This window comes from Oncorhynchus gorbuscha, linkage group LG19 (genome assembly GCF_021184085.1).
Source record: "Oncorhynchus gorbuscha isolate QuinsamMale2020 ecotype Even-year linkage group LG19, OgorEven_v1.0, whole genome shotgun sequence".
Taxonomy (NCBI): domain Eukaryota; kingdom Metazoa; phylum Chordata; class Actinopteri; order Salmoniformes; family Salmonidae; genus Oncorhynchus; species Oncorhynchus gorbuscha.
This window is the reverse complement of record NC_060191.1, coordinates 7189334-7212175: the sequence shown is the minus strand read 5'-3', so window position 1 is coordinate 7212175 and position 22842 is coordinate 7189334. Positions and strand designations below refer to the sequence as shown.

At 42.9% G+C, this 22842-nt stretch overlaps 2 protein-coding genes across 5 annotated transcripts in view; both read left to right on the top strand.

Annotated features, from left to right (window-relative positions):
- LOC124005240 (chromodomain-helicase-DNA-binding protein 4-like) overlaps positions 1-8244 on the top strand; it is a 58411-nt gene extending 50167 nt beyond the window's left edge. For both annotated transcript variants that reach the window (XM_046314310.1, XM_046314309.1), the window contains exons 39-41: positions 2123-2255; positions 2480-2675; positions 7000-8244. In XM_046314310.1, coding sequence (XP_046170266.1) covers positions 2123-2255; positions 2480-2675; positions 7000-7202 — 532 coding nt within the window. In that variant the 3' untranslated portion in view covers positions 7203-8244. The remainder of the gene's footprint in view (positions 1-2122; positions 2256-2479; positions 2676-6999) is intronic.
- Positions 8245-8976: 732 nt separating this feature from the next.
- Positions 8977-22842, top strand: part of LOC124005241 (tyrosine-protein phosphatase non-receptor type 6-like) — a 42512-nt gene continuing 28646 nt past the window's right edge. Inside the window, exons 1-5 of one of the 3 annotated variants that reach the window (XM_046314314.1) lie at positions 8977-9118; positions 17171-17255; positions 18579-18701; positions 20569-20763; positions 22151-22340. In XM_046314314.1, coding sequence (XP_046170270.1) covers positions 17248-17255; positions 18579-18701; positions 20569-20763; positions 22151-22340 — 516 coding nt within the window. In that variant the 5' untranslated portion in view covers positions 8977-9118; positions 17171-17247. Of the gene's footprint in view, positions 9119-16684; positions 16820-17170; positions 17256-18578; positions 18702-20568; positions 20764-22150; positions 22341-22842 lie in introns of those variants that run through there. The other 2 variants (XM_046314312.1, XM_046314313.1) reach the window with 2 other exon arrangements.

Below are 22842 nucleotides of genomic sequence, written 5' to 3'. Positions count from 1 at the left end.
CTCTTTGCAAACTGGAATCCATATATCCGGAGGCTGCATTCATTGTAGCTGGGGATTTTAACAAGACTAATCTGAAAACAAGACTCCCTAATTTTAATCAGCATATCGATTGCGCAACCAGGGCTGGAAAAACCTTGGATCATTGCTATTCCAACTTCCGCGACGCATATAGGCCCTGCCCCGCCCTCCTTTCGGAAAAACTGACCACGAATTTTGTTGATCCCTGCCTACAGACAGAAACTAAAACAAGAAGCTCCCGCGCTGAGGTCTGTTCAACGCTGGTCCGACCAATCTGATTCCACACTCCAAGACTGCATCCATCACGTGGACTGGGATATGTTCCGTATTGCGTCAGATGACAACATTGACGAATACGCTGATTCGGTGTGCGAGTTCATTAGAACGTGCATTGAAGATGTCGTTCCCATAGCAACGATTAAAACATTCCCAAACCAGAAACCGTGGATTGATGGCAGCATTCGCGTGAAACTGAAAGTGCGAACCACTGCTTTTAATCAGGGCAAGGTGACTGGGTACTGTGCAACTGGGAAACTGGGTACTGGACTTCCTGACGGGCCGCCCCCAGGTGGTGTGGGTAGGCAACAACATCTCCACCCCGCTGATCCTCAACACTGGGGCCCCACAAGGGTGCGTTCTGAGCCCTCTCCTGTACTCCCTGTTCACCCACGACTGCGTGGCCACGCACGCCTCTAACTCAATCATCAAGTTTGCGGACGACACAACAGTGGTAGGCTTGATTACCAACAACGACGAGACGGCCTACAGGGAGGAGGTGAGGGCCTCGGAGTGTGGTGTCAGGAAAATAACCTCACACTCAACGTCAACAAAACTAAGGAGATGATTGTGGACTTCAGGAAACAGCAGAGGGAACACCCCCCTATCCACATCGATGGAACAGTAGTGGAGAGGGTAGTAAAGTTTTAAGTTCCTCGGCGTACACATCACAGACAAACTGAATTGGTCCACCCACACAGACAGCATCGTGAAGAAGGCGCAGCAGCGCCTCTTCAACCTCAGGAGGCTGAAGAAATTTGGCTTGTCACCAAAAGCACTCACAAACTTCTACAGATGCACAATCGAGAGCATCCTGTCGGGCTGTATCACCACCTGGTATGGCAACTGCTCCGCCCACAACCGTAAGGCTCTCCAGAGGGTAGTGAGGTCTGCACAACGCATCACCGGGGGCAAACTACCTGCCCTCCAGGACACCTACACCACCCGATGTCGCAGGAAGGCCATAAAGATCATCAAGGACAACAACCACCCGAGCCACTGCCTGTTCACCCTGCTATCATCCAGAAGGCGAGGTCAGTACAGGTGCATCAAAACTGGGACCGAGAGACTGAAAAACAGCTTCTATCTCAAAGCCATCAGACTGTTAAACAGCCACCACTAACATTGAGTGGCTGCTGCCAACACACTGACTCAACTCCAGCCACTTTAATAATGGGAATTGATGGGAAATGATGTAAAATATATCACTAGCCACTTTAAACAATGCTACCTAATATAATGTTTACATACCCTACATTATTCATCTCATATGTATACATATATACTGTACTCTATATCATCTACTCCATCCTTATGTAATACATGTATCACTAGCCACTTTTACTATGCCACTTTGTTTACATACTCATCTCATATGTATATACTGCACTCAATACCATCTACTGTATCTTGCCTATGCCGCTCTGTACCATCACTCATTCATATATTTTTATGTACATATTCTTTATCCCCTTACACTTGTGTCTATAAGGTAGTAGTTTTGGAATTGTTAGCTAGATTACTTGTTGGTTATTACTGCATTGTTGGAACTAGAAGCACAAGCATTTCGCTACACTCGCACTAACATCTGCTAACCATGTGTATGTGACAAATAAGATTTGATTTGATACCAATGTCACTCTAATTGCTAATCAAAGTGTGGAGGAGTAGGTTATTAGTTGGATCAGGTATGTTAGTGCAGGGCTGGAACTAAAACCGATAGGACCAGGGTTGGAGACCACTGCACTATTCAGCAGGATGTCAGAGGTTTGGTGTGAGGACTGTGAATCATTATGATGTCATGACCTTTGACCGTGGCGCCTCTCAGACACGGTTACGCTCGCTGGCAGGACGTGCAGAGCGACGTGAAGTATGCTATCCTCAACGAGCCCTTCAAGGGGGAGATGAGCCGAGGAAACTTCCTGGAGATCAAGAACAAGTTCTTGGCCAGAAGGTTTAAGGTGCGCTGAGCTGGCGGGATGTTTCTGTCTGCTTCTGTCTATTGGAACACACTCTCTCTGTGTTCTGTTGAGCCATCCCTCTCTCCCACTGTTTCTTTCTTTCTGTTAATCACTCTGTTTACCTCTTCCCTCTCTCCTCCTGTCATATCCCTTCCTTCTCTCTCTTTGCCTCTCTCCTCATATCCCTCTCATCTCTGTACCCCCCCCCCTCTCTCGGTCTCTAGTTGTTGGAGCAGGCGTTGGTGATTGAGGAGCAGCTTCGCAGGGCAGCCTACCTGAACATGTCTGAGGACCCGGCCCACCCCTCCATGGCCCTCAACACCCGCTTCAGTGAGGTGGAGTGTCTGGCTGAGTCCCACCAACACCTCAGCAAGGAGTCCATGTCAGGGAACAAGCCTGCTAACGCAGTACTGCACAAAGGTTAGTGTTGTGTCTTTACTATGGATTAAGTCATATTTGACATGCTATTGTATCAAATCAATTTTCTGTCATTAATATTACCTGATTAAACTAATCATAGAAATTTAATTAACTAGGCAGTCGGGGCACCACAGAAGAATGTTTATAGAGCTGTTGTCTTCCAAGTAAACTCTTAAAGATGTGGTAATCTTTTATAGCAATAGCAGTCAATTATTAATCGTAACCTTATTCAGTCACATCTGAACATCGTAAAATTATTTGTTATCTTCACGAACCCTGTCTAACAAATTGAATCAGCAATACAAAATTTGGTTTAATTATTTATTTACTAAAAATCACACAGAATTCCATATACACAGGATGGATCATACATTGATGACTAATTATGTCCTAAAAGAAAACTTCCCTATTGTGGACAAAACCGATATGACGGCTGGTTCCACAAAGAAAGGGGGTTGGGTTTGAATGAAAGCCCGGGAAGACTGAGGAACAAAAGGATTGGGTCTCTTTCGGACCTTATGAAGCTATGCTATCATAAATACAGAATCTTATGCATTCAGATGGTCGTTCAACCATTTGCAAACAGAGCTTACGCTGAGGTTGGCTTAGTCAGCCGTGAATAGGGTCACTGGAGCTCTTATAGAAATGTAGAAAAGGGGTTGGTTCATAATTTCCAACCAATGCCTATTCACGTGGGCGTGGCCATTGATTGAGCATATTTTACTTATAAAAAGATTCTCTCATTTTAAAAACTAAAATTAAATTTTATCTTTTCACAAATAGTTTCATAACATTTAAATTGCACAACAATTCCATGTGAATCTAGAATGTGTAAATTTTCCAAGACACAGTTTATGTCATCCTATCATCAGCAATAATATCTCAGACCACAACTGATCTGACATCATATTCTTTAAGTACCAACGGTTACTTTCAACTGGTTGGATTACCAAAATATGTTCCGTTCCCAACCTTTTGATGTGTCCATACTCTCTCTATGTTAACCTCTCTGGGATATTCGGGACGCTAGCGTCCCACCTCGCCAACAGCCAGTGAAAGTGCAGGGCGCCAAATTCAAAACGACAAAAATCTCATATTTAAAATTCCCCAAGCATACAAGTATTTTACACCATTTTAAAGATAAAATTCTCGTTAATTCATCCAAAGTATCTGATTTCAAAAAGGCTTTACAGCGAAAGCACCACAAACGATTATGTTAGGTCACCACCAGGTCACAGAAAAACATTTTTCCAGCCAAAGAGAGGAGTCACAAAAAGCAGAAATTTAGATACAATGAATCACTAACCTTTGATGATCTTCATCAGATGACACTCATAGGACTTCATGTTACACAATACATGTATGTTTTGTTCGATAAAGTGCATATTTATATCCACAAATCTAATTTTACATTGTCGTGTTATGTTCAGGAGTTCCAAAACATGCAGTGATTTTTCAGAGAGCCACATCAATTTACAGAAATACTCATCATAAATGTTGATGAACATACAAGTGTTAAACATGGAATTAGAGATATACTTCTCCTTAATGCAATCGCTGTGTCAGATTTCAAAAAAACTTTATGGAAAACGCATAACTTGCAATAATCTGAGTACGGCGCTCAGAGACCAAAACAGCCAAAGAGAGTTCCGCCACGTTGTGGAGTCAACATTAGTCAGAAATAGCATCATAAATTTTCACTTACCTTTGATGATCTTCATCAGAATGCACTCCCAGGAATCCCAGTTCCACAATAAATGTTTGATTTGTTCGATAAAGTTAATAATTTATGTCCAAATACCTCCTTGTGTTAGGGCATTTGGTAAACAAATCCAAACGCGCGTCCAGCCGAAAGGTCGGATGAAAAGTCCAAAAGGGTATATTACAGGTCGTAGAAACATGTCAAGAGGTATAGAATCCATCTTTAGGATGTTTTTATCAAAAATCTTCAATAATGTTCCAACCGGAGAATTCCTTTCTCTGTAGAAAAGCAATGGAACGCAAGGTAACATTCACCTGACCGCACGTCACGAGCTCGTGGCAATCTGCCAGACACCTGGCTCAATCGTCTCATTCGTCCCCCCTTCAAAGTAGAAGCATCAAACAAGGTTCTAAAGACTGTTGATATCTAGTGGAAGGAAGCCTTTGGAAGTGCAAAATGACCCCACAGACACTGGATATTGGAAAGGCAATGAGTTGAAAAACTACAAACCTCAGATTTCCCACTTCCTGGTTGGATGTTTCTCAGGTTTCCACCTGCCAAATGAGTTCTGTTATACTCACAGACATCATTCTAACAGTTTTAGAAACTTCAGAGTGTTTTCTACCCAAATATACTAATTACAGTGGGGCAAAAAAGTATTTAGTCAGCCACCAATTGTGCAAGTTCTCCCACTTAAAAAGATGAGAGGCCTGTAATTTTCATCATAGGTACACTTCAACTATGACAGACAAAATGAGGGAAAAAATCCAGAAAATCACATTGTATGATTTTTTATTAATTTATTAGCAAATTATGGTGGAAAATAAGTATTTGGTCAATAACAAACAAGCAAGATTTCTGGCTCTCACAGACCTGTAACTTCTTCTTTAAGAGGCTCCTCTGTCCTCCACTCGTTACCTGTATTAATGGCACCTGTTTGAACTTGTTATCAGTATAAAAGACACCTGTCCACAACCTCAAACAGTCACACTCCAAACTCCACTATGGCCAAGAGCTGTCAAAGGACACCAGAAACAAAATTGTAGACCTGCACCAGGCTGGAAGACTGAATCTGCAATAGGTAAGCAGCTTGGTTTGAAGAAATCAACTGTGGGAGCAATTATTAGGAAATGGAAGACATACAAGTACAAGACCACTGATAATCTTCCTCGATCTGGGGCTCCACGCAAGATCTCACCCCGTGGGGTCAAAATGATCACAAGAACAGTGAGCAAAAATCCCAGAACCACACGGGGGGACCTAGTGAATGACCTGCAGAGAGCTGAGACCAAAGTAACAAAGCCTACCATCAGTAACGCACTACGCCGCCAGGGACTCAAATCCTGCAGTGCCAGACGTGTCCCCCTGCTTGAGCCAGTACATGTCCAGGCCCATCTGAAGTTTGCTAGAGAGCATTTGGATGATCCAGAAGAAGATTGGGAGAAAGTCATATGGTCAGATGAAACCAAAATAGAACTTTTTGGTAAAAACTCAACTCGTCGTGTTTTTAGGACAAAGAATGCTGAGTTGCATCCAAAGACCACCATACCTACTGTGAAGCATGGGGGTGGAAACATCATGCTTTGTGGCTGTTTTTCTGCAAAGGGACCAGGACGACTGATCCGTGTAAAGGAAAGAATGAATGGGGCCATGTATCGTGAGATTTTGAGCGAAAACCTCCTTCCATCAGCAAGGGCATTGAAGATGAAACGTGGCTGGGTCTTTCAGCATGACAATGATCCCAAACACACCGCCCGGGCAACAAAGGAGTGGCTTCGTAAGAAGCATTTCAAGGTCCTGGAGTGGCCTAGCTAGTCTCCAGATCTCAACCCCATAGAAACTCTTTGGAGGGAGTTGAAAGTACGTGTTGCTCAGCAATAGCCCCAAAACATCACTGCTCTAGAGGAGTTCTGCATGGAGGAATGGGCCAAAATACCAGCAACAGTGTGTGAAAACCTTGTGAAGACTTACAGAAAACGTTTGACCTCTGTCATTGCCAACAAAGGGTATATAACAAGTATTGAGATAAACTTTTGTTGTTGACCAAATACTTATTTTCCACCATAATTTGCAAATATATTCATTAAAAATCCTACAATGTGATTTTCTGGATTTTTTTTCTTCTCATTTTGTCTGTCATAGTTGAAGTGTACCTATGATTAAAATTCCAGACCTCATCTTTTTAAGTTGGAGAACTTGCACAATTGGTGGCTGACTAAATACTTTTTTGCCCCACTGTATATGCACATTCTAGCTTTTATGGCTGAGTAGCAGGAAGTTTATTCTGGGCACCTTATTTATCCAAGCTACTCAATACTGCCCCCCAGTCACCAAGAAGTTACAAAGGGCTTTCCAAGTGTCCATTCTGTTTAGTAGAGAGAGAAAAGGGGGAAAGGTATTTATGGGGTCATAAACCTCACCTACAGGGCAACGTCATGACAGTAGGCTACACACACACACAAACACAGACTCGCTCTCTTTCTTTCTCATTGTCTCTTTTCTGTCTCTGCTGTTCTTACCCACTTCCATCATCTATTTTTCTTATTTCTCTCCCTCCCGTCATTGTTTCCTAAACTCTGTCAGTTGGACTTTGGTGGTGGTAACTCTGTCTCTCTCCTTCAGTTCTCAAACAGCTTGAGGAGCTTCTGAGTGACATGAAGGCCGACGTCACCCGTCTCCCGGCAACCATCGCCCGTATACCACCCGTCGCCGTGAGGCTGCAGATGTCGGAGAGGAACATCCTCAGCCGATTGGCCAGCCGCGGGTCCGAGGTCACCGGCCAGAGCCAATCACAGACCACGCAGCAGATGCAGGTGCCACGCTGACCAATTCCGCCAGTCCTCCTCAAGGCGTTCTCCCATCCCTGTTTTGGAATTGGAGAGTGACCCTCATCTCACCCCCGCTCTGCACCTCTCCTGTCCCCAAACCAAAACTCACACTCTGGACAGTAGAGTAAGGTCTCTACCCACCAATACATCTTCTCTGGACACAGCAGACTACAAATGTTCTGCTTCCTCTTCACTCAAAGACACCTGGAGGAACACAGTCTCTGTTCTCCACTGGGAACACCTTCTCTACAGTATCTACCTAATGAACTGCAGCACTGTCTCTGTGTTTGTCTGTTATGTGTCTAACTTTCACACAGAGGTTGTTTTCACTATGTTTCCCCAAGCCTGTCTCTAAAATAGTCAGCGGTGTACCTGGCTCTGTCCCATAGAATTAGAATGGGTCAAATGGTATTTTCCACTTCAAGTAAAGGTTCTATAATATGTGGACTCGTTGTTCTATGGGTGTGCAGAATTAAATTTGATATGCAACATGTACAATTCAATTCGGTAAATATGAAATCATGTGGAATTTAGCCCATTCCATTTCTGGGTGTGTACCTCTTCTGAGTGTGTGTGTGTAGGTGGGTACACTGCTCTATACTTCCCACAGAGAGACTGTTAATAACTATCAACTGATGAGGATGCTTTAGTAGAATAATATTGGTTCTGTGTTACACTCCTGCCCCTCCCCCTCTTCACTGCTCCCTTCACCTGTACACTCAGGTGGTCCATAACACTAGCCTGTTATTGGCTCTCCCCGCTCCTCGGCCACGCCCCGTCCTGCAGCTCTCCATTCCTGAGCAATTGTGTCACAAATGTTCCCGGAGGCCTCGCCCCCTTTTTGCCCAAATAAGGACATGCAATAGCTCCACTAGTGTCGACACACGGGGCTGCATTGAGAATGATGGCAATCTCTAAATTATTTAAATGTCTTAGTCTAATGTTTTGTTCTTTTACATTTTGGAATATTATGGTTACCAGCTTGTTGTTTTTATCGTTACAGTTTCTTCTGAGAACTCCAATAAAAAGGGTAACAGTTTGTGATGCTTGTTTCTTTGCCCGTTATTATGTGAGGGCATTATTATCTGGATACATCACGTTGTATTATAAACTGGGTGGGGTCGAGCCCTGAATGCTGATTGGCTGACAGCCGTGGTATACCACGGGTATGACAAAACGTGTATTTTTACTGCACTAATTACGTTGGTAACCAGTTTATAATAGTAATGAGGCACCTCAGGGGTTTGTGGTATATTGGCGATATACCACACCTCGGCCTTATTGCTTAAATGACCAATGGTACGCGTCATAATTTGACCTACAAGGTCTGTGGAAGGGCATAATAATAATAATAATAATCATCTGATTTTACTGTATCTATAAAGTAATACAACCATAGAACACAGGTACAGGAGGAGGAGGGAGTGTGGCTGTAAATGTATGATGGGAAAGGTGAATGCTATTTTCCTTTTGCAGGAGAGGGAAGGTGAACAAGTGGACAGTTAGAGAGAGACAGGAACAGACTTGTTTTCCCAGACAGAGAGAGGTGCAATTAAGAAAGTTTGGGGAAATTACAGGGCAGGAGAAAATACTGCATTGTAATAGAGCCTGCTGATAACTTAACAGGACAGAGACTGGGACGGGGGGATAGAGAGAAGGCAGTCAGAGGAATTGTAGAGAGGGGGAACAACAGGGAGAGACGGGGAGGAAATGAGTGAGAAAGAAGAGGTAGATAGAGGGACAGAAGAGAGAAGCAGCTGGAACAGTGTAGTATACGCTAGTTAACTGGACACAGTGGATAGACCACACTGCACTAACCTCTAGCTCATCTTCGTTCTGTTGTAAAGACTGGATCTATGAGACTGAACTGCTGTTTAGAACACCTGAGCAAAAGTCCATTCAATGTCTTGTGGGTAAGTACTATCTATAGACACAGTTAGCATGTGAAGCTCACAGGTGTGAAAGGGGAAGAGAGCCCAACTCAAACTGCTGCAGGCGTTTTGTTTCACTAACCAGTATGTTTGTGTGTCTGCAATTCCTGGTGTTAATCATTGTTCTAACACCTGCAGTACAAACGTTTGTTAGTCTGTGCATGTGTGCTCACTCGCATGCTTGTGTATGTACAACCTAGCCTTCTGTAATGTATGTATTTAAATATATTTAAAATCCCATACATGGGAGAACTAATTATATTCCCATTGGCTGATCATTCTGAGTGTACACCTTCCTATTTTTGAGTTGCACCCGCTTTTGCCCTCAGAAAAGCCTCAATTGGACTCTAAAAGGTGTCGAAAGCATTCTACAGGGATGTTGGCCCATGTTGACCTCCCATAGTTGTATCAATTTGGATGGATTTGCTTTTGGGTGGTGGACCATTTTTGATACACACAGGAAACTGTTGAATGTGAAAAACCCAGCAGTGTTGCAGTTCTTGACACAGTCCATGTCTCATTTGTCTCAAGGATTAAAAACCCTTTATCCTGTACTCTCCCCTTCATCTAAACTGATTCAAGTGGATTTAACAGGTGACATCAATAAGGGATCATAGCTTCACCTGGATTCACCTGGTCAGTCTATGTCACAGAAAGCTTTTGTATACTCCGTGTATTTACATACATTTAAATCTCACTGTTAGATGTCCAGGCAAGAGAGATGATACGATTTGCAAGCCAAAGTGATCGCCCTGGAAGATTCTTGTTTTGACAATAGTTACTGTCAGACAGGGCTCTTACTTTGGTGTCATTTATGAGTATTTATTTCAAACCCATCCCCCACCAGGCTGCTGAGGGGAGGTCGGCTCATAATAATGACTGGAACGGATGTGTTGGAAACCATGTGTTTGATGTTGTTGATACCATTCCACCGATTCTGCTCCAGCCATTACCACGAGCCCATCCTCCCCAATTAAGGTGCCACCAACCTCCTATATCCCCGACCCCTCCCTTCAGAGGACAAAAGCAACCTTGTTTTTACACACTTTTTCCCTAGATATGTTTCTACGTACATGTCACTTTCCCCACACATGACAATAATACAGTTCAATATACACTGAGTGTACAAAACATTAGGAACTCCTTCCATGATATAGACTGACCAGGTGAATCCAGGTGAAAGCTATAATTGCTTATTAATGTCCACTTCAATCAGTGTAGATGACTGGGAGAAGACCGGTTAAAGAAGGATTTTCGAGCCTTTAGATAATTGAGACATGGATTGTGTGTGTGTGCCATTCAGAGGGTGAATGGGCATGGCAAAAGATGTAAGTCCCTTTGAATGGGGTATGGTAGTAGGTACCAGGTGCACCGGTTTGTGTCAAGAACTGCATGCTCCTGGGGTTTTCACGCTCAAAAGTTTCCTGTGTGTATCAAGAATTGTCCACCACCCAAAGGACATCCAGCCAACTTCCAACCATCCAGCCAACTGTGGGAAGCATTGGAGTCAACATGAGCCAGCATTCCTGTGGAAAGTGTTGTCCTGTAGGGCTGGGAATTGCCAGGGTCCTCACGATACGATATTATCATAATACTTAGGTGTCAGTATGATTAGTATTGCGGTTCTTACGATTCTCATGATTCTATATGTATTGCGATTCGATTTTCCAAACATATTGCTCACCAAATGTCTGCTGTGGAGGGACAAGAGAGAGTCATGAGAAAACAAGTTTTGATCAGTCATGGAAATAAGTGCTTAAAACACATTGGCTCCTTATTTAAAAAGAAGATGAAGAACAAGATATGAAAGGAAAATGATGGAGTTTTGGTGCATATACAGCCTACTATAGCAAAAATAGTATTGCAATATTGTCAAAATGATATGATATATCGTCAAAAATAATATCCGAATATGTAACTGTATCAATGGTTTCCCCCGTCACTATTAGTCAGTGTGAGAGTGTGTCGTTTCATTGAAGGCAAATTATCATCACTTGCGAGAAATACACACGTGTGTATGTGTGTTAGGCAGTGTGTGTGAGAGTGTATACATACCCTGCAGGAGTGACCGGATCAAGAGATGTCATCACTTGGTATGTGTTTGTTAGTAAGTGTGTGTGAATCTTTGTGGAAGGTGGTCATCACGTTTGGGTGTTAGAAATGATACACAACAGCAACATGACTGAACAGGGAAAAGCCCTTCTCAACATCAGCTCTCAGCTCTGTACAGTGGGGCAAAAAAAAGTGTTTAGTCAGCCACCAATTGTGCAAGTTCATCATATGTACACTTCAACTATGACAGACAAAATGAGAAAAAAAATCCAGAAAATCACATTGTAGGATTTTTAATGAATTTATTTGCAAAATATGGTGGGAAAAAAAAGTATTTGGTCACCTACAAACAAGCAAGATTTCTGGCTCTCACAGACCTGTAACTTCTTCTTTAAGAGGCTCCTCTGTCATCCACTCGTTACCTGTATTAATGGCACCTGTTTGAACTTGTTATCAGTATAAAAGACACCTGTCCACAACCTCAAACAGTCACACTCCAAACTCCACTATGGCCAAGACCAAAGAGCTGTCAAAGGACACCAGAAACAAAATTGTAGTCCTGCACCAGGCTGGGAAGACTGGATCTGCAATAGGTAAGCAGCTTGGTTTGAAGAAATCAACTGTGGGAGCAATTATTAGGAAATGGAAAACATACAAGACCACTGATAATCTCCCTCGATCTGGGGCTCCACGCAAGATCTCACCCCGTGGGGTCAAAATGATCAAATCAAATCAAATCAAATTTATTTATATAGCCCTTCGTACATCAGCTGATATCTCAAAGTGCTGTACAGAAACCCAGCCTAAAACCCCAAACAGCAAACAATGCAGGTGTAAAAGCACGGTGGCTAGGAAAAACTCCCTAGAAAGGCCAAAACCTAGGAAGAAACCTAGAGAGGAACCGGGCTATGTGGGGTGGCCAGTCCTCTTCTGGCTGTGCCGGGTAGAGATTATAACAGAACATGACCAAGATGTTCAAATGTTCATAAATGACCAGCATGGTCAAATAATAATAAGGCAGAACAGTTGAAACTGGAGCAGCAGCACAGTCAGATGGACTGGGGACAGCAAGGAGCCATCATGTCAGGTAGTCCTGGGGCACGGTCCTAGGGCTCAGGTCCTCCGAGAGAGAGAAAGAAAGAGAGAATTAGAGAGAGCATATGTGGGGTGGCCAGTCCTCTTCTGGCTGTGCCAGGTGGAGATTATAACAGAACGTGGCCAAGATGTTCAAATGTTCATAAATGACCAGCATGGTTGAATAATAGTAAGGCAGAACAGTTGAAACTGGAGCAGGAGCATGGCCAGGTGGACTGGGGACAGCAAGGAGTCCTCATGTCAGGTAGTCCTGGGACATGGTCCTAGGGCCCAGGCCAGTTGAAACTGGAGCAGCAGCATGGCCAGGTGGACTGGGGACAGCAAGGAGTCATCATGTCAGGTAGTCCTGGGGCATGGTTCTAGGGCTCAGGTCCTCCGAGAGAGAGAAAGAAAGAGAGAAGGAGAGAATTAGAGAACGCACACTTAGATTTACACAGGACACCGAATAGGACAGGAGAAGTACTCCAGATAAACAAACTGACCCTAGCCCCCCGACACATAAACTACTGCAGCATAAATACTGGAGGCTGAGACAGGAGGGGTCAGGAGACACTGTGGCCCCATCCGAGGACACCCCCGGACAGGGCCAAACAGGAAGGATATAACCCCACCCACTTTGCCAAAGCACAGCCCCCACACCACTAGAGGGAAATCTTCAACCACCAACTTACCATCCTGAGACAAGGCCGAGTATAGCCCACAAAGATCTCCGACACGGTACAACCCAAGGGGTGGGGGGGGGAACCCAGAATGATCACAAGAATGGTGAGCAAAAATCCCAGAACCACACGGGGGGACCTAGTGAATGACCTGCATAGAGCTGGGACCAAAGTAACAAAGCCTACCATCAGTAACACACAACCCCGCCAGGGACTCAAATCCTGCAGTGCCAGACGTGTCCCGCTGCTTAAGCCAGTACATGTCCCGGCCCGTCTGAAGTTTGCTAGAGAGCATTTGGATGATCCAGAAGAAGATTGGGAGAATGTCATATGGTCAGATGAAATCAAAATAGAACATTTTGGTGTTTGGAGGACAAAGAATGCTGAGTTGCATCCAAAGAACACCATACCTACTGTGAAGCATGGGGGTGGAAACATCATGCTTTGGGGCTGTTTTTCTACAAAGGAACCAGGACGACTGATCCGTGTAAAGGAAAGAATGAATGGGGCCATGTATCGTGAGATTTTGAGTGAAAACCTCCTTCCATCAGCAAGGGCATTGAAGATGAAACGTGGCTGGGTCTTTCAGCATGACAATGATCCCAAACACACCGCCCGGGCAACAAAAGAGTGGCTTTGTAAGAAGCATTTCAAGGTCCTGGAGTGGCCTAGCCAGTCTCCAGATCTCAACCCCATAGAAAATCTTTGGGGGGAGTTGAAAGTCTGTGTTGCCCAGCAACAGCCCCAAAACATCACTGCTCTAGAGGATATCTGCATGGAGGAATGGGCCAAAATACCAGCAACAGTGTGTGAAAACCTTGTGAAGACTTACAGAAAACGTTTGACCTCTGTTTTTATTTATTTTTTATTTATTTCACCTTTATTTAATCAGGTAGGCTAGTTGAGAACAAGTTCTCATTTACAACTGCGACCTGGCCAAGATAAAGCATAGCAGTGTGAACAGACAACACAGAGTTACACATGGAGTAAACAATTAACAAGTCAATAACACAGTAGAAAAAAAGAGTCTGTATACATTGTGTGCAAAAGGCATGAGGAGGTAGGTGAATAATTACAATTTTGCAGATTACACTGGAGTGATAAATGATCAGATGGTCATGTACAGGTAGAGATACTGGTGTGCAAAAGAGCAGAAAAGTAAATAAATATAAACAGTATGGGGAGGAGGTAGGTAAAATTGGGTGGGCTATTTACCGATAGACTATGTACAGCTGCAGCGATCGGTTAGCTGCTCAGATAGCAGATGTTTGAAGTTGGTGAGGGAGATACAAGTCTCCAATTTTTGCAATTCGTTCCAGTCACAGGCAGCAGAGAACTGGAACGAAAGGCGGCCAAATGAGGTGTTGGCTTTAGGGATGATCAGTGAGATACACCTGCTAGAGCGCGTGCTACAGGTGGGTGTTGCCATCGTGACCAGTGAACTGAGCTAAGGCGGAGCTTTACCTAGCATGGACTTGTAGATTACCTGGAGCCAGTGGGTCTGGCGACGAATATGTAGCGAGGGCCAGCCGACTAGAGCATACAGGTCGCAGTGGTGGGTGGTATAAGGTGCTTTAGTAACAAAACGGATGGCATTGTGATAAACTGCATCCAGTTTGCTGAGTAGAGTATTGGAAGCTATTTTGTAGATGACATCGCCGAAGTCGAGGATCGGTAGGATAGTCAGTTTTACTAGGGTAAGTTTGGAGGATGCTTTGTTGCGGAATAGAAAGCCGACTCTAGATTTGATTTTAGATTGGAGATGTTTTTTAAAAATATTTTTATTTTACTAGGCAAGTCAGTTAAGAACAAATTCTTATTTTCAATGACGGCCTAGGAACAGTGGGTTAACTGCCTGTTCAGGGGCAGAACGACAGATTTGTACCTTGTCAGCTCGGGGATTTGAACTTGCAACCTTTCGGTTACTAGTCCAACGCTCTAACCACTAGGCTACCCTGTCTGGAAGGAGAGTTTACAGTCTAGCCAGACACCTAGGTACTTATAGATGTCATTGCTAACAAACGGTATATAACAAAGTATTGGGATAAACTTTTTTTATTGACCAAATACTTATTTTCCACCATAATTTGCAAATAAATTCATTAAAAATCCTACAATGTGGCACACAAGATACATGGTGCTCTCGGCCCCAGCCACTACAGATCAGGAGCTTTAAATGGCACCTCTCACCAACTCTCTGCTGCTTTAAATGGCACCTCTCACCAACTCTCTGCTGCTTTAAATGGCACCTCTCACCAACTCTCTGCTGCTTTAAATGGCACCTCTCACCAACTCTCTGCTGCTTTAAATGGCACCTCTCACCAACTCTCTGCTGCTTTAAATGGCACCTCTCACCAACTCTCTGCTGCTTTAAATGGCACCTCTCACCAACTCTCTGCTGCTTTAAATGGCACCTCTCACCAACTCTCTGCTGCTTTAAATGGCACCTCTCACCAACTCTCTGCTGCTTTAAATGGCACCTCTCACCAACTCTCTGCTGCTTTAAATGGCACCTCTCACCAACTCTCTGCTGCTTTAAATGGCACCTCTCACCAACTCTCTGCTGCTTTAAATGGCACCTCTCACCAACTCTCTGCTGCTTTAAATGGCACCTCTCACCAACTCTCTGCTGCTTTGCATGTTGGTTCTATTGAAATTTGTAACACTAACTTCAACAGGCAGTCACGCTGTTAACTTATACAGCCCTGCTTTGTTGCTATGCGTCTTCCGTAGCCACAACAACTGGCTGTTGCATTATGGGAAGAGTAGTTTCAGTTTCAAGCTCTAACAGACTTCTGTGGACAAGACTTTAGTATACATGTAGCCCACCTCTTCTTGTAGCATGCTCACATGTCTTGTATTGCTGCTCACATGTCTTGTATTGCTGCTCACATGTCTTGTATTGCTGCTCACATGAACATTGTTGTGTAGTTGCTATCCTGACTGTAGTTATGTGTGTATGTTACTTATTGTTAGGTTGTGAGTTTGTTGTCATGACCTCACATTTGTAAATGGATTGAGAGCGACACACGGGGGGAATAAGGAAGTGTAATGTGAGCATGACCTTTGTGTGTCAAACACAAATGGAACACAAAAGGTTAGACACACACACACGTGCACATACACAGCTGAAAGAAGAGAACAAACACTCAGACAGAAGAGGGGAGGAGTGAAGGACAGGTGGGTTAGAAGGAAAGAGAGGGAGAATGAGAAGGACAGAGAAAAATGTATGATTAGTTTAACCATTACATACTGGAGGGGCTAATTTGTTTTTCATTCCTGATAGTGATGGTGAGCAGATGTGCAGTTCCTTAGTTTACCTTTTAAAGGTTCTCTCTCTCTCTCTCTCTCTCTCTCTGTCTCTCTGTCTCTCTGTCTCTCTGTCTCTCTCTCTCTCTCTCTCTCTCTCTCTCTCTCTCTCTCTCTCTCTCTCTCCCATTATCTCATTGAGGAACAGTGTTTGGTATGACATATTCAGAGTAATCTCACTGGACTGTGTCTGTTTGCAAAACATTAGTGGTGCTTTGATCATTCTGAGGGGATAGAGAAGAGGTGAGATAGAGATGTGACATTAGATTGAGGCAAGGAGAGACAAAGAATTATAGTTAAATTTTAAAGATGAAATCTAAGCTTTTTTTATTACGTTTGACATTTGTAAAGTATCTATTTCTGTAAGAGATTCCGGCCTGTCAGCTTTTTTTGTTCCTGTCTGTCTCTTGCTTTCACTGTTTTGTGAAAAGAGCCACAAAAAGGAAGGAAGGAGCAAGAGTGTCACAGAACGACAGAGAGAAAAAGAAAAAAGAAGGGAGGGACGAAGGGTAAGACACACGAGCCTGTCAGCAAGAGTGTCGCTTGTTTTCAGAAGGAGCTGAGAACAGTAAGATTGTTTACTTATCTATCTAAAGTGAGATATATCAAGAAAGGGTAAGGGAGGAAAGAGGGTTTGATGAACAGATTAGTGTGGGAGTAAAAGAGGAAGAGAAGACAGGTTGTTTAGAGGGGTGGTCTTTGTGTATGTGATGTTGAATGAGAGAAATGAAGAAATACAGTAAACTAATGTGTGGAGGAGGGCAGTTAGAGAGAGAGGGATGATAATGGAAGTAAAACATGATTTTTAGAAGTACATTTGTAGTTAATAACTGGCTAGATTTGCAGATTTAGAAAGGGCATGAAGATGCGTCAATTATGTACAGTATTTGTTACATTACCATGTATCATCATTTGCTAGGCTGGAGGTTGTACCTGTACGTGTACCCTCACTATCCCGTCTCCTTCTCTTTGGGCCCAGAAGAAGTGAAGGTGAAAATGGTTCGGTGAGTTGATCTCCCCCCTTTCAAGACTCTTACACCCAGTTGCTCAACCCTGGTCTGGATCTGTATTTTCCTAACGCGTGATGTCAACTTCTCTCATTCTTTGACTTGTTCTCTCTGTTTCTTTACCATCAGTACTTTGTTCTTTAGTCTTTTCTGCTGTCTTGTGGGTTTGTAGTTCACGCGTAACGATTTGTTTTCAAACTCTGTAGAAATTCACAGTTATTTTGCAGTAGTTTTTCGAATTATTGAAATGTTGCCCAATTCTGATTGATTCTACCTTTGCATCCTACTCTTAGTCTATCAATAGCTTGACCATGCCGTGTGTAGCTACAACTAGACTGAAACTTGGCAACAGATATCAAAGTGATGGTCCACTTGTTAGTGAGAGAAAGATAATAGATTGTACATTTACAATCAGAAATCATTCCCTTCAGTTTAGAAAGTGTTATCAGTCCTACCTCTCAGATGTGTGATACAATTGTTAGCAGCAGGTTGTTCTGTAGAATAGGCTAGTTTAATATCCATTGAATGAAAAGTTGGTGCTTTGTGGTGAGTTGGGTTTGTGGTCTGTTTGTCATCTCTTAGGCCTTAGTCAGGCTTTACCATTCAACTGTTTTGCTAGTTCTTTACCTTGAAGCAATATTGTATACTTGTATACTAGCGTATACTTAAAAAAGGTTGCAATAATGCTGTGTAGACTGCTCTCTACCTAGTACTGTGTTAATCTATGAGCTGGTAATGGTACCTAGTACTGTGTTAATCTGTGAGCTGGTAATGGTACATAGTACTGTGTTAATCTATGAGCTGGTAATGGTACATAGTACTGTGTTAATCTGTGAGCTGGTAATGGTACATAGTACTGTGTTAATCTGTGAGCTGGTAATGGTACATAGTACTGTGTTAATCTATGAGCTGGTAATGGTACCTAGTACTGTGTTAATCTATGAGCTGGTAATGGTACATAGTACTGTGTTAATCTATGATCTGGTAATGGTACCTAGTACTGTGTTAATCTATGAGCTGGTAATGGTACCTAGTACTGTGTTAATCTATGAGCTGGTAATGGAATGCAGGGTTTTGAAATGGGATTTAACAGACACATTGTGATTTAACTCATTTTTATTACCACGTCTCATATCATTTCCCCCCGAGGGAAGAAACGGAGTATCAAAGAGATGATGTGGCTCAGTGGACAGGTGCAGCAGGGCCAGAGGATAACCATTTGTGTGTGCATGTGCTTATGTGCGTGGCCCGATCTGTGTGTGTGTGGTTTGTATATACTGTATGTATATGTATGTAATGTGTTTCTCTCGGTGTATCCAGGTGGTTCCACAGGGATATCTCTGGCTTGGATGCTGAGTCTGTTTTGAAGAGCCGGGGCGTCCATGGCAGCTTCCTGGCCCGACCCAGCAGGAAGAACCAGGGAGACTTCTCTCTCTCTGTCAGGTAGGAATACACCCCATCTCTTTCTTTGTCCTTCTGTTTCTCTGTCAGCTAGGATATCCTCTCTCTCTCTCTCTCTCTCCATCAGATGGAGATACTCCATCTCTTTCTCTCCTTCTTTGTCTCTCCTTCTCTCCTTCGCTCAACCTACAGTGCCTTCGGAACGTATTCAAATCCCTTGACTTTTTCCACATTTTGTTGTGTTACAAAGTGGGATTAAAATGTGTTTAATTGTCATTTTTTGTCAACGATCTACACAAAATAATCTGGAATATCAAAGTGGAAGACATTTTTTGTAAAAATATTATTAATGTTAAGTATTCAACCCCCTGAGTCAAATTCATAATTAAAGCTGTGAGTCTTTCTGGGTAAGTCTCTAAGAGCTTTCCACACCTGGATTGTGCAACATTTTTGTGCAAAATTCTTCAAGCTCTCTCATATTGATTGTTGATCATTGCCAGACAACCATTTTTAGGTCTTGCCATAGATTATCAAGCAGAATTAAGTCAAAACTGTAACTAGGCCACTCAGGAACACTCATTGTCTTTTTGGTAAGCAACTTTAGTGTAGATTTGGTCTTGTATTTTAGGTTTTTGAAAGCTAAATTAATCTCCCAGTGTCTGGTAGAAAGCAGACACAACCAGGCATTCCTCTAGGATTTTGCGTGTGCTTTTTGCATAAAAAACTCCCCAGTCCTTAACGATTACAAGCATACCCATAACATGATGCAGCCCCCACTATGCTTGAAAATATGGAGAGTGGTACTCAGTAATGTATTGCATTGGATTTGCCCCAAACATAACACTACATTTTCAGCACAAAACATCAATTGCTTAGCCACATTTTTTGCAGTATTACTTTATTTAGTGCCTTGTTGCAAATATTTTTTTTCTGTACAGGCTTCCTTGTTTTCACTCTGTCAATTAGTTTAGTATTGTGGAGTAACTACAATGTTGTTGATCCATCCTCTGTTTTCTCCTATCACAACCATTAAACTCTATAACTGTTTTAAAGTCACCATTGGCCTCATGGTGAAATCCCTAAGTGGTTTCCTTCCTCTCTGGCAACTGAGTTAGGAAGGACACATGTATCTTTGTTGTGACTGGGTGTATTGATACACCGTCCAAAGTGTAATTAATAACATCATGCTCAAAGGGATACTCAATGTCTGCTTTTTTATTTGACCCATCTACCAATACGTGCCCTTCTTTGTGAGCCATTGAAAAAACTCCCTGGTCTTTGTAGTTGAATCTGTGTTTTAAATTCACTGCTCGACTGAGGGACCTTACAGATAAAGTCCATGCAACTTATTATGTGACTTGTTAAGCACATTTTACTCCTGAACTTATGTAGCCATAACAAAAGGGTTGAATACTTATTGACTCAAGACATTTCAGCTATTTATTTGTAATTAATTTGTCAAACATTGGAAAAACATAATTCCACTTTGACATTATGGGGTACTGTGTGTATTCCAGTGACCAACAAAATCTACATGTTATCAATTTTAATTTCAGGATCTAACAACAAATTGTGGAAAAAGTCAAGGGGTGTGAATACTTTCTGAAGGCACTGTATGTTAACCTACAGCATTTCACTACACCTGCAATAACATCTGCTAAATATGTGTATGTGACCAAAAACATTTGATTTGAAAATGTGATTTTATTACATTTGATTTATAGTATATCCTCTCTCCTCACTCATCCTTTCCTCTCTCCTTTTCTTGCCCTCTGTCAGGTACAGATACACTGCATCTCTCTTTTGCTACTTTAAAAAATATATTTGACTTAAAACTAGTTTAGGTGTAATTGTCTACTGTCACTGACTGGCCCATGAATGTCCTCTTTCCCCTGATCTTTGACCCCAGGGTGGGTGAGCTGGTGACCCACATCCGTATCCAAAACACAGGGGACTTCTACGACCTGTATGGAGGGGAGAAGTTTGCCACGCTGTCCGAGCTGGTGGAGTACTACACTGCAGAGAACGGGATCCTGCAGGACAAAGACGGCACCATCATCGAGCTCAAATACCCCTTCAACTGCTCTGACCCCACCACCGAGAGGTCAGTGCACTCTACCCTTTAACCTTTACCCCTAACCCTTAATTCCACCAGAGTCAGTCAGTCAAGTCCGTGTACTTTTGCCTCAAATCTCTAACCCTTAACTCTGCTTTCACTGTTCTGCTGAATTTCGTTGCATGTTTATCAACCGGAAGCAGATCATATAAAATACTCCTGAGACATCCAGCCATTTTGTAATTAATATTTTCTTAATCTAAACGCTTTATGTTGAGGATCATAAAGCTTTCAAAAGGAAAGGTAATTCTATGGCCTTTACTTTGAGGTGTGTGTGTGTGTGTGTGTGTGTGTGTGTGTGTGTGTGTGTGTGTGTGTGTGTGTGTGTGTGTGTGTGTGTGTGTGTGTGTGTGTGTGTGTGTGTGTGTGTGTGTGTGTGTGTGTAAATCCCTCATGTTCTACCCTCACTGCCCCTCCTTTCTCCACTCTATTTTCTCTGTCAGTTTAACTTCCCTTTCTTGCTGCGGTTGGAAACTTTAGGTTTTGACACATTTGAAAACAGTGACCAGACCCTCAATACCTTCGTCTCTCCTAACCTCCATCTTGCTCTATTTTAGTCTTTCTGATCTCTTTCTCGATACCCATATCACAGGTACTGCTGTGATGGTGTGCTTTATAGTCTAATTTTAATGCAGAGGTGTCATTCTATGATGTTTATGCCTCTGTAACTGTTTCACTCATCATTATTCACAATCCATTCATGATTATCCGTAATCATGGTATCATCCAAATGAATTTAGAAGTGTTTAGAAACACACATTATTTACCATTCATTTTCACCGGGCACAAAATAATCTGAAACACAGCCAAAACAAACTGAACATGCATCCAACAAGTCAGTAGAGTCACCAAGCTTGATGTAGTCATTGCGGGCTAGGAATATGGGGCCAAATATTTGGGGGGCTCTATGGGGGACGAGGGGGGGTGATATGGGGTGAGGAAGAAAAGGGGGGTAGTTTGTGTGGGGCTCAGGCTATAAATATCATGCCGTCTTGAGCCACGAAATCTTGTCATCAGAATTTTCCGACCGCAAAGCAGGAAGTTCAGATGTAGAAATCGAGAACTACCCCTAAATTTAAACAGCAGGCAGCACTCAGAGACGATCCCCATACTAACGAGTGTAAACTCTCCCAGACACACAGACGCATTCACGCAAACACACACTCACACACACTTTACTCTCAGGACAGAAATACCTTGCATAAACCCATATAAAGTGCATCTGTACAGGCCGTAAATACACATTAGTTACCAAAATGTCCTCAACCATTTATTAAAGTCCTCTACCAAGTCTTCTTCCATTCTCCTCCATGTGGGGCATAGTGATGTTTCCATTAGAGCTTCATTGACCTCTTCTCTGTCATACACCATACAGGTGGTATCACGGACACCTGTCAGGCCCCAACGCAGAGAAGTTGCTATGGGAACGGGACGAGCCGGGCACCTTCCTGGTGCGGGAGTCTCTGTCCAAACCCGGAGACTTTGTTCTGTCTGTTCTGACTGAGGAGAAGAGCAAGGCATCCAGCGGAGGGAGGAGGGTCTCACACATCAAAATCATGTGCCAGGTGTGTGTGTGTGTGTGTGTGTGTGTGTGTGTGTGTGTGTGTGTGTGTGTGTGTGTGTGTGTGTGTGTGTGTGTGTGTGTGTGTGTGTGTGTGTGTGTGTGTGTGTGTGTGTGTGTGTGTGTGTGTGTGTGTGTGTGTGTGTGTGTGCAAGTATGCGTATGTGCGAGCATGTGAGTGTTCGTGTGTTTTTCTCTCTCTAACACACATTCACTCACATTCACTATTGCAATTCACATTGCAATCTTTGCTATAATATATCTGAGTACATCTTGTTATGAAACCAGACCAATTTTCAGTTTCCCCAAAATGTTCATTCTTATGCAATGAATGACCTTCCTGCTTCCAACATCTAGGAGAAAACCTGACAAACATCAAACACACCACCACTACTGTCTCAGCACAGAAACAGTTATGCAAAGTCCAGTCAATATGAACATATAGGTTTGAGTTTGATAGATATCACTGTCTTGGTTACAAAAGTATGCCAAGCGGTTATGTTTTA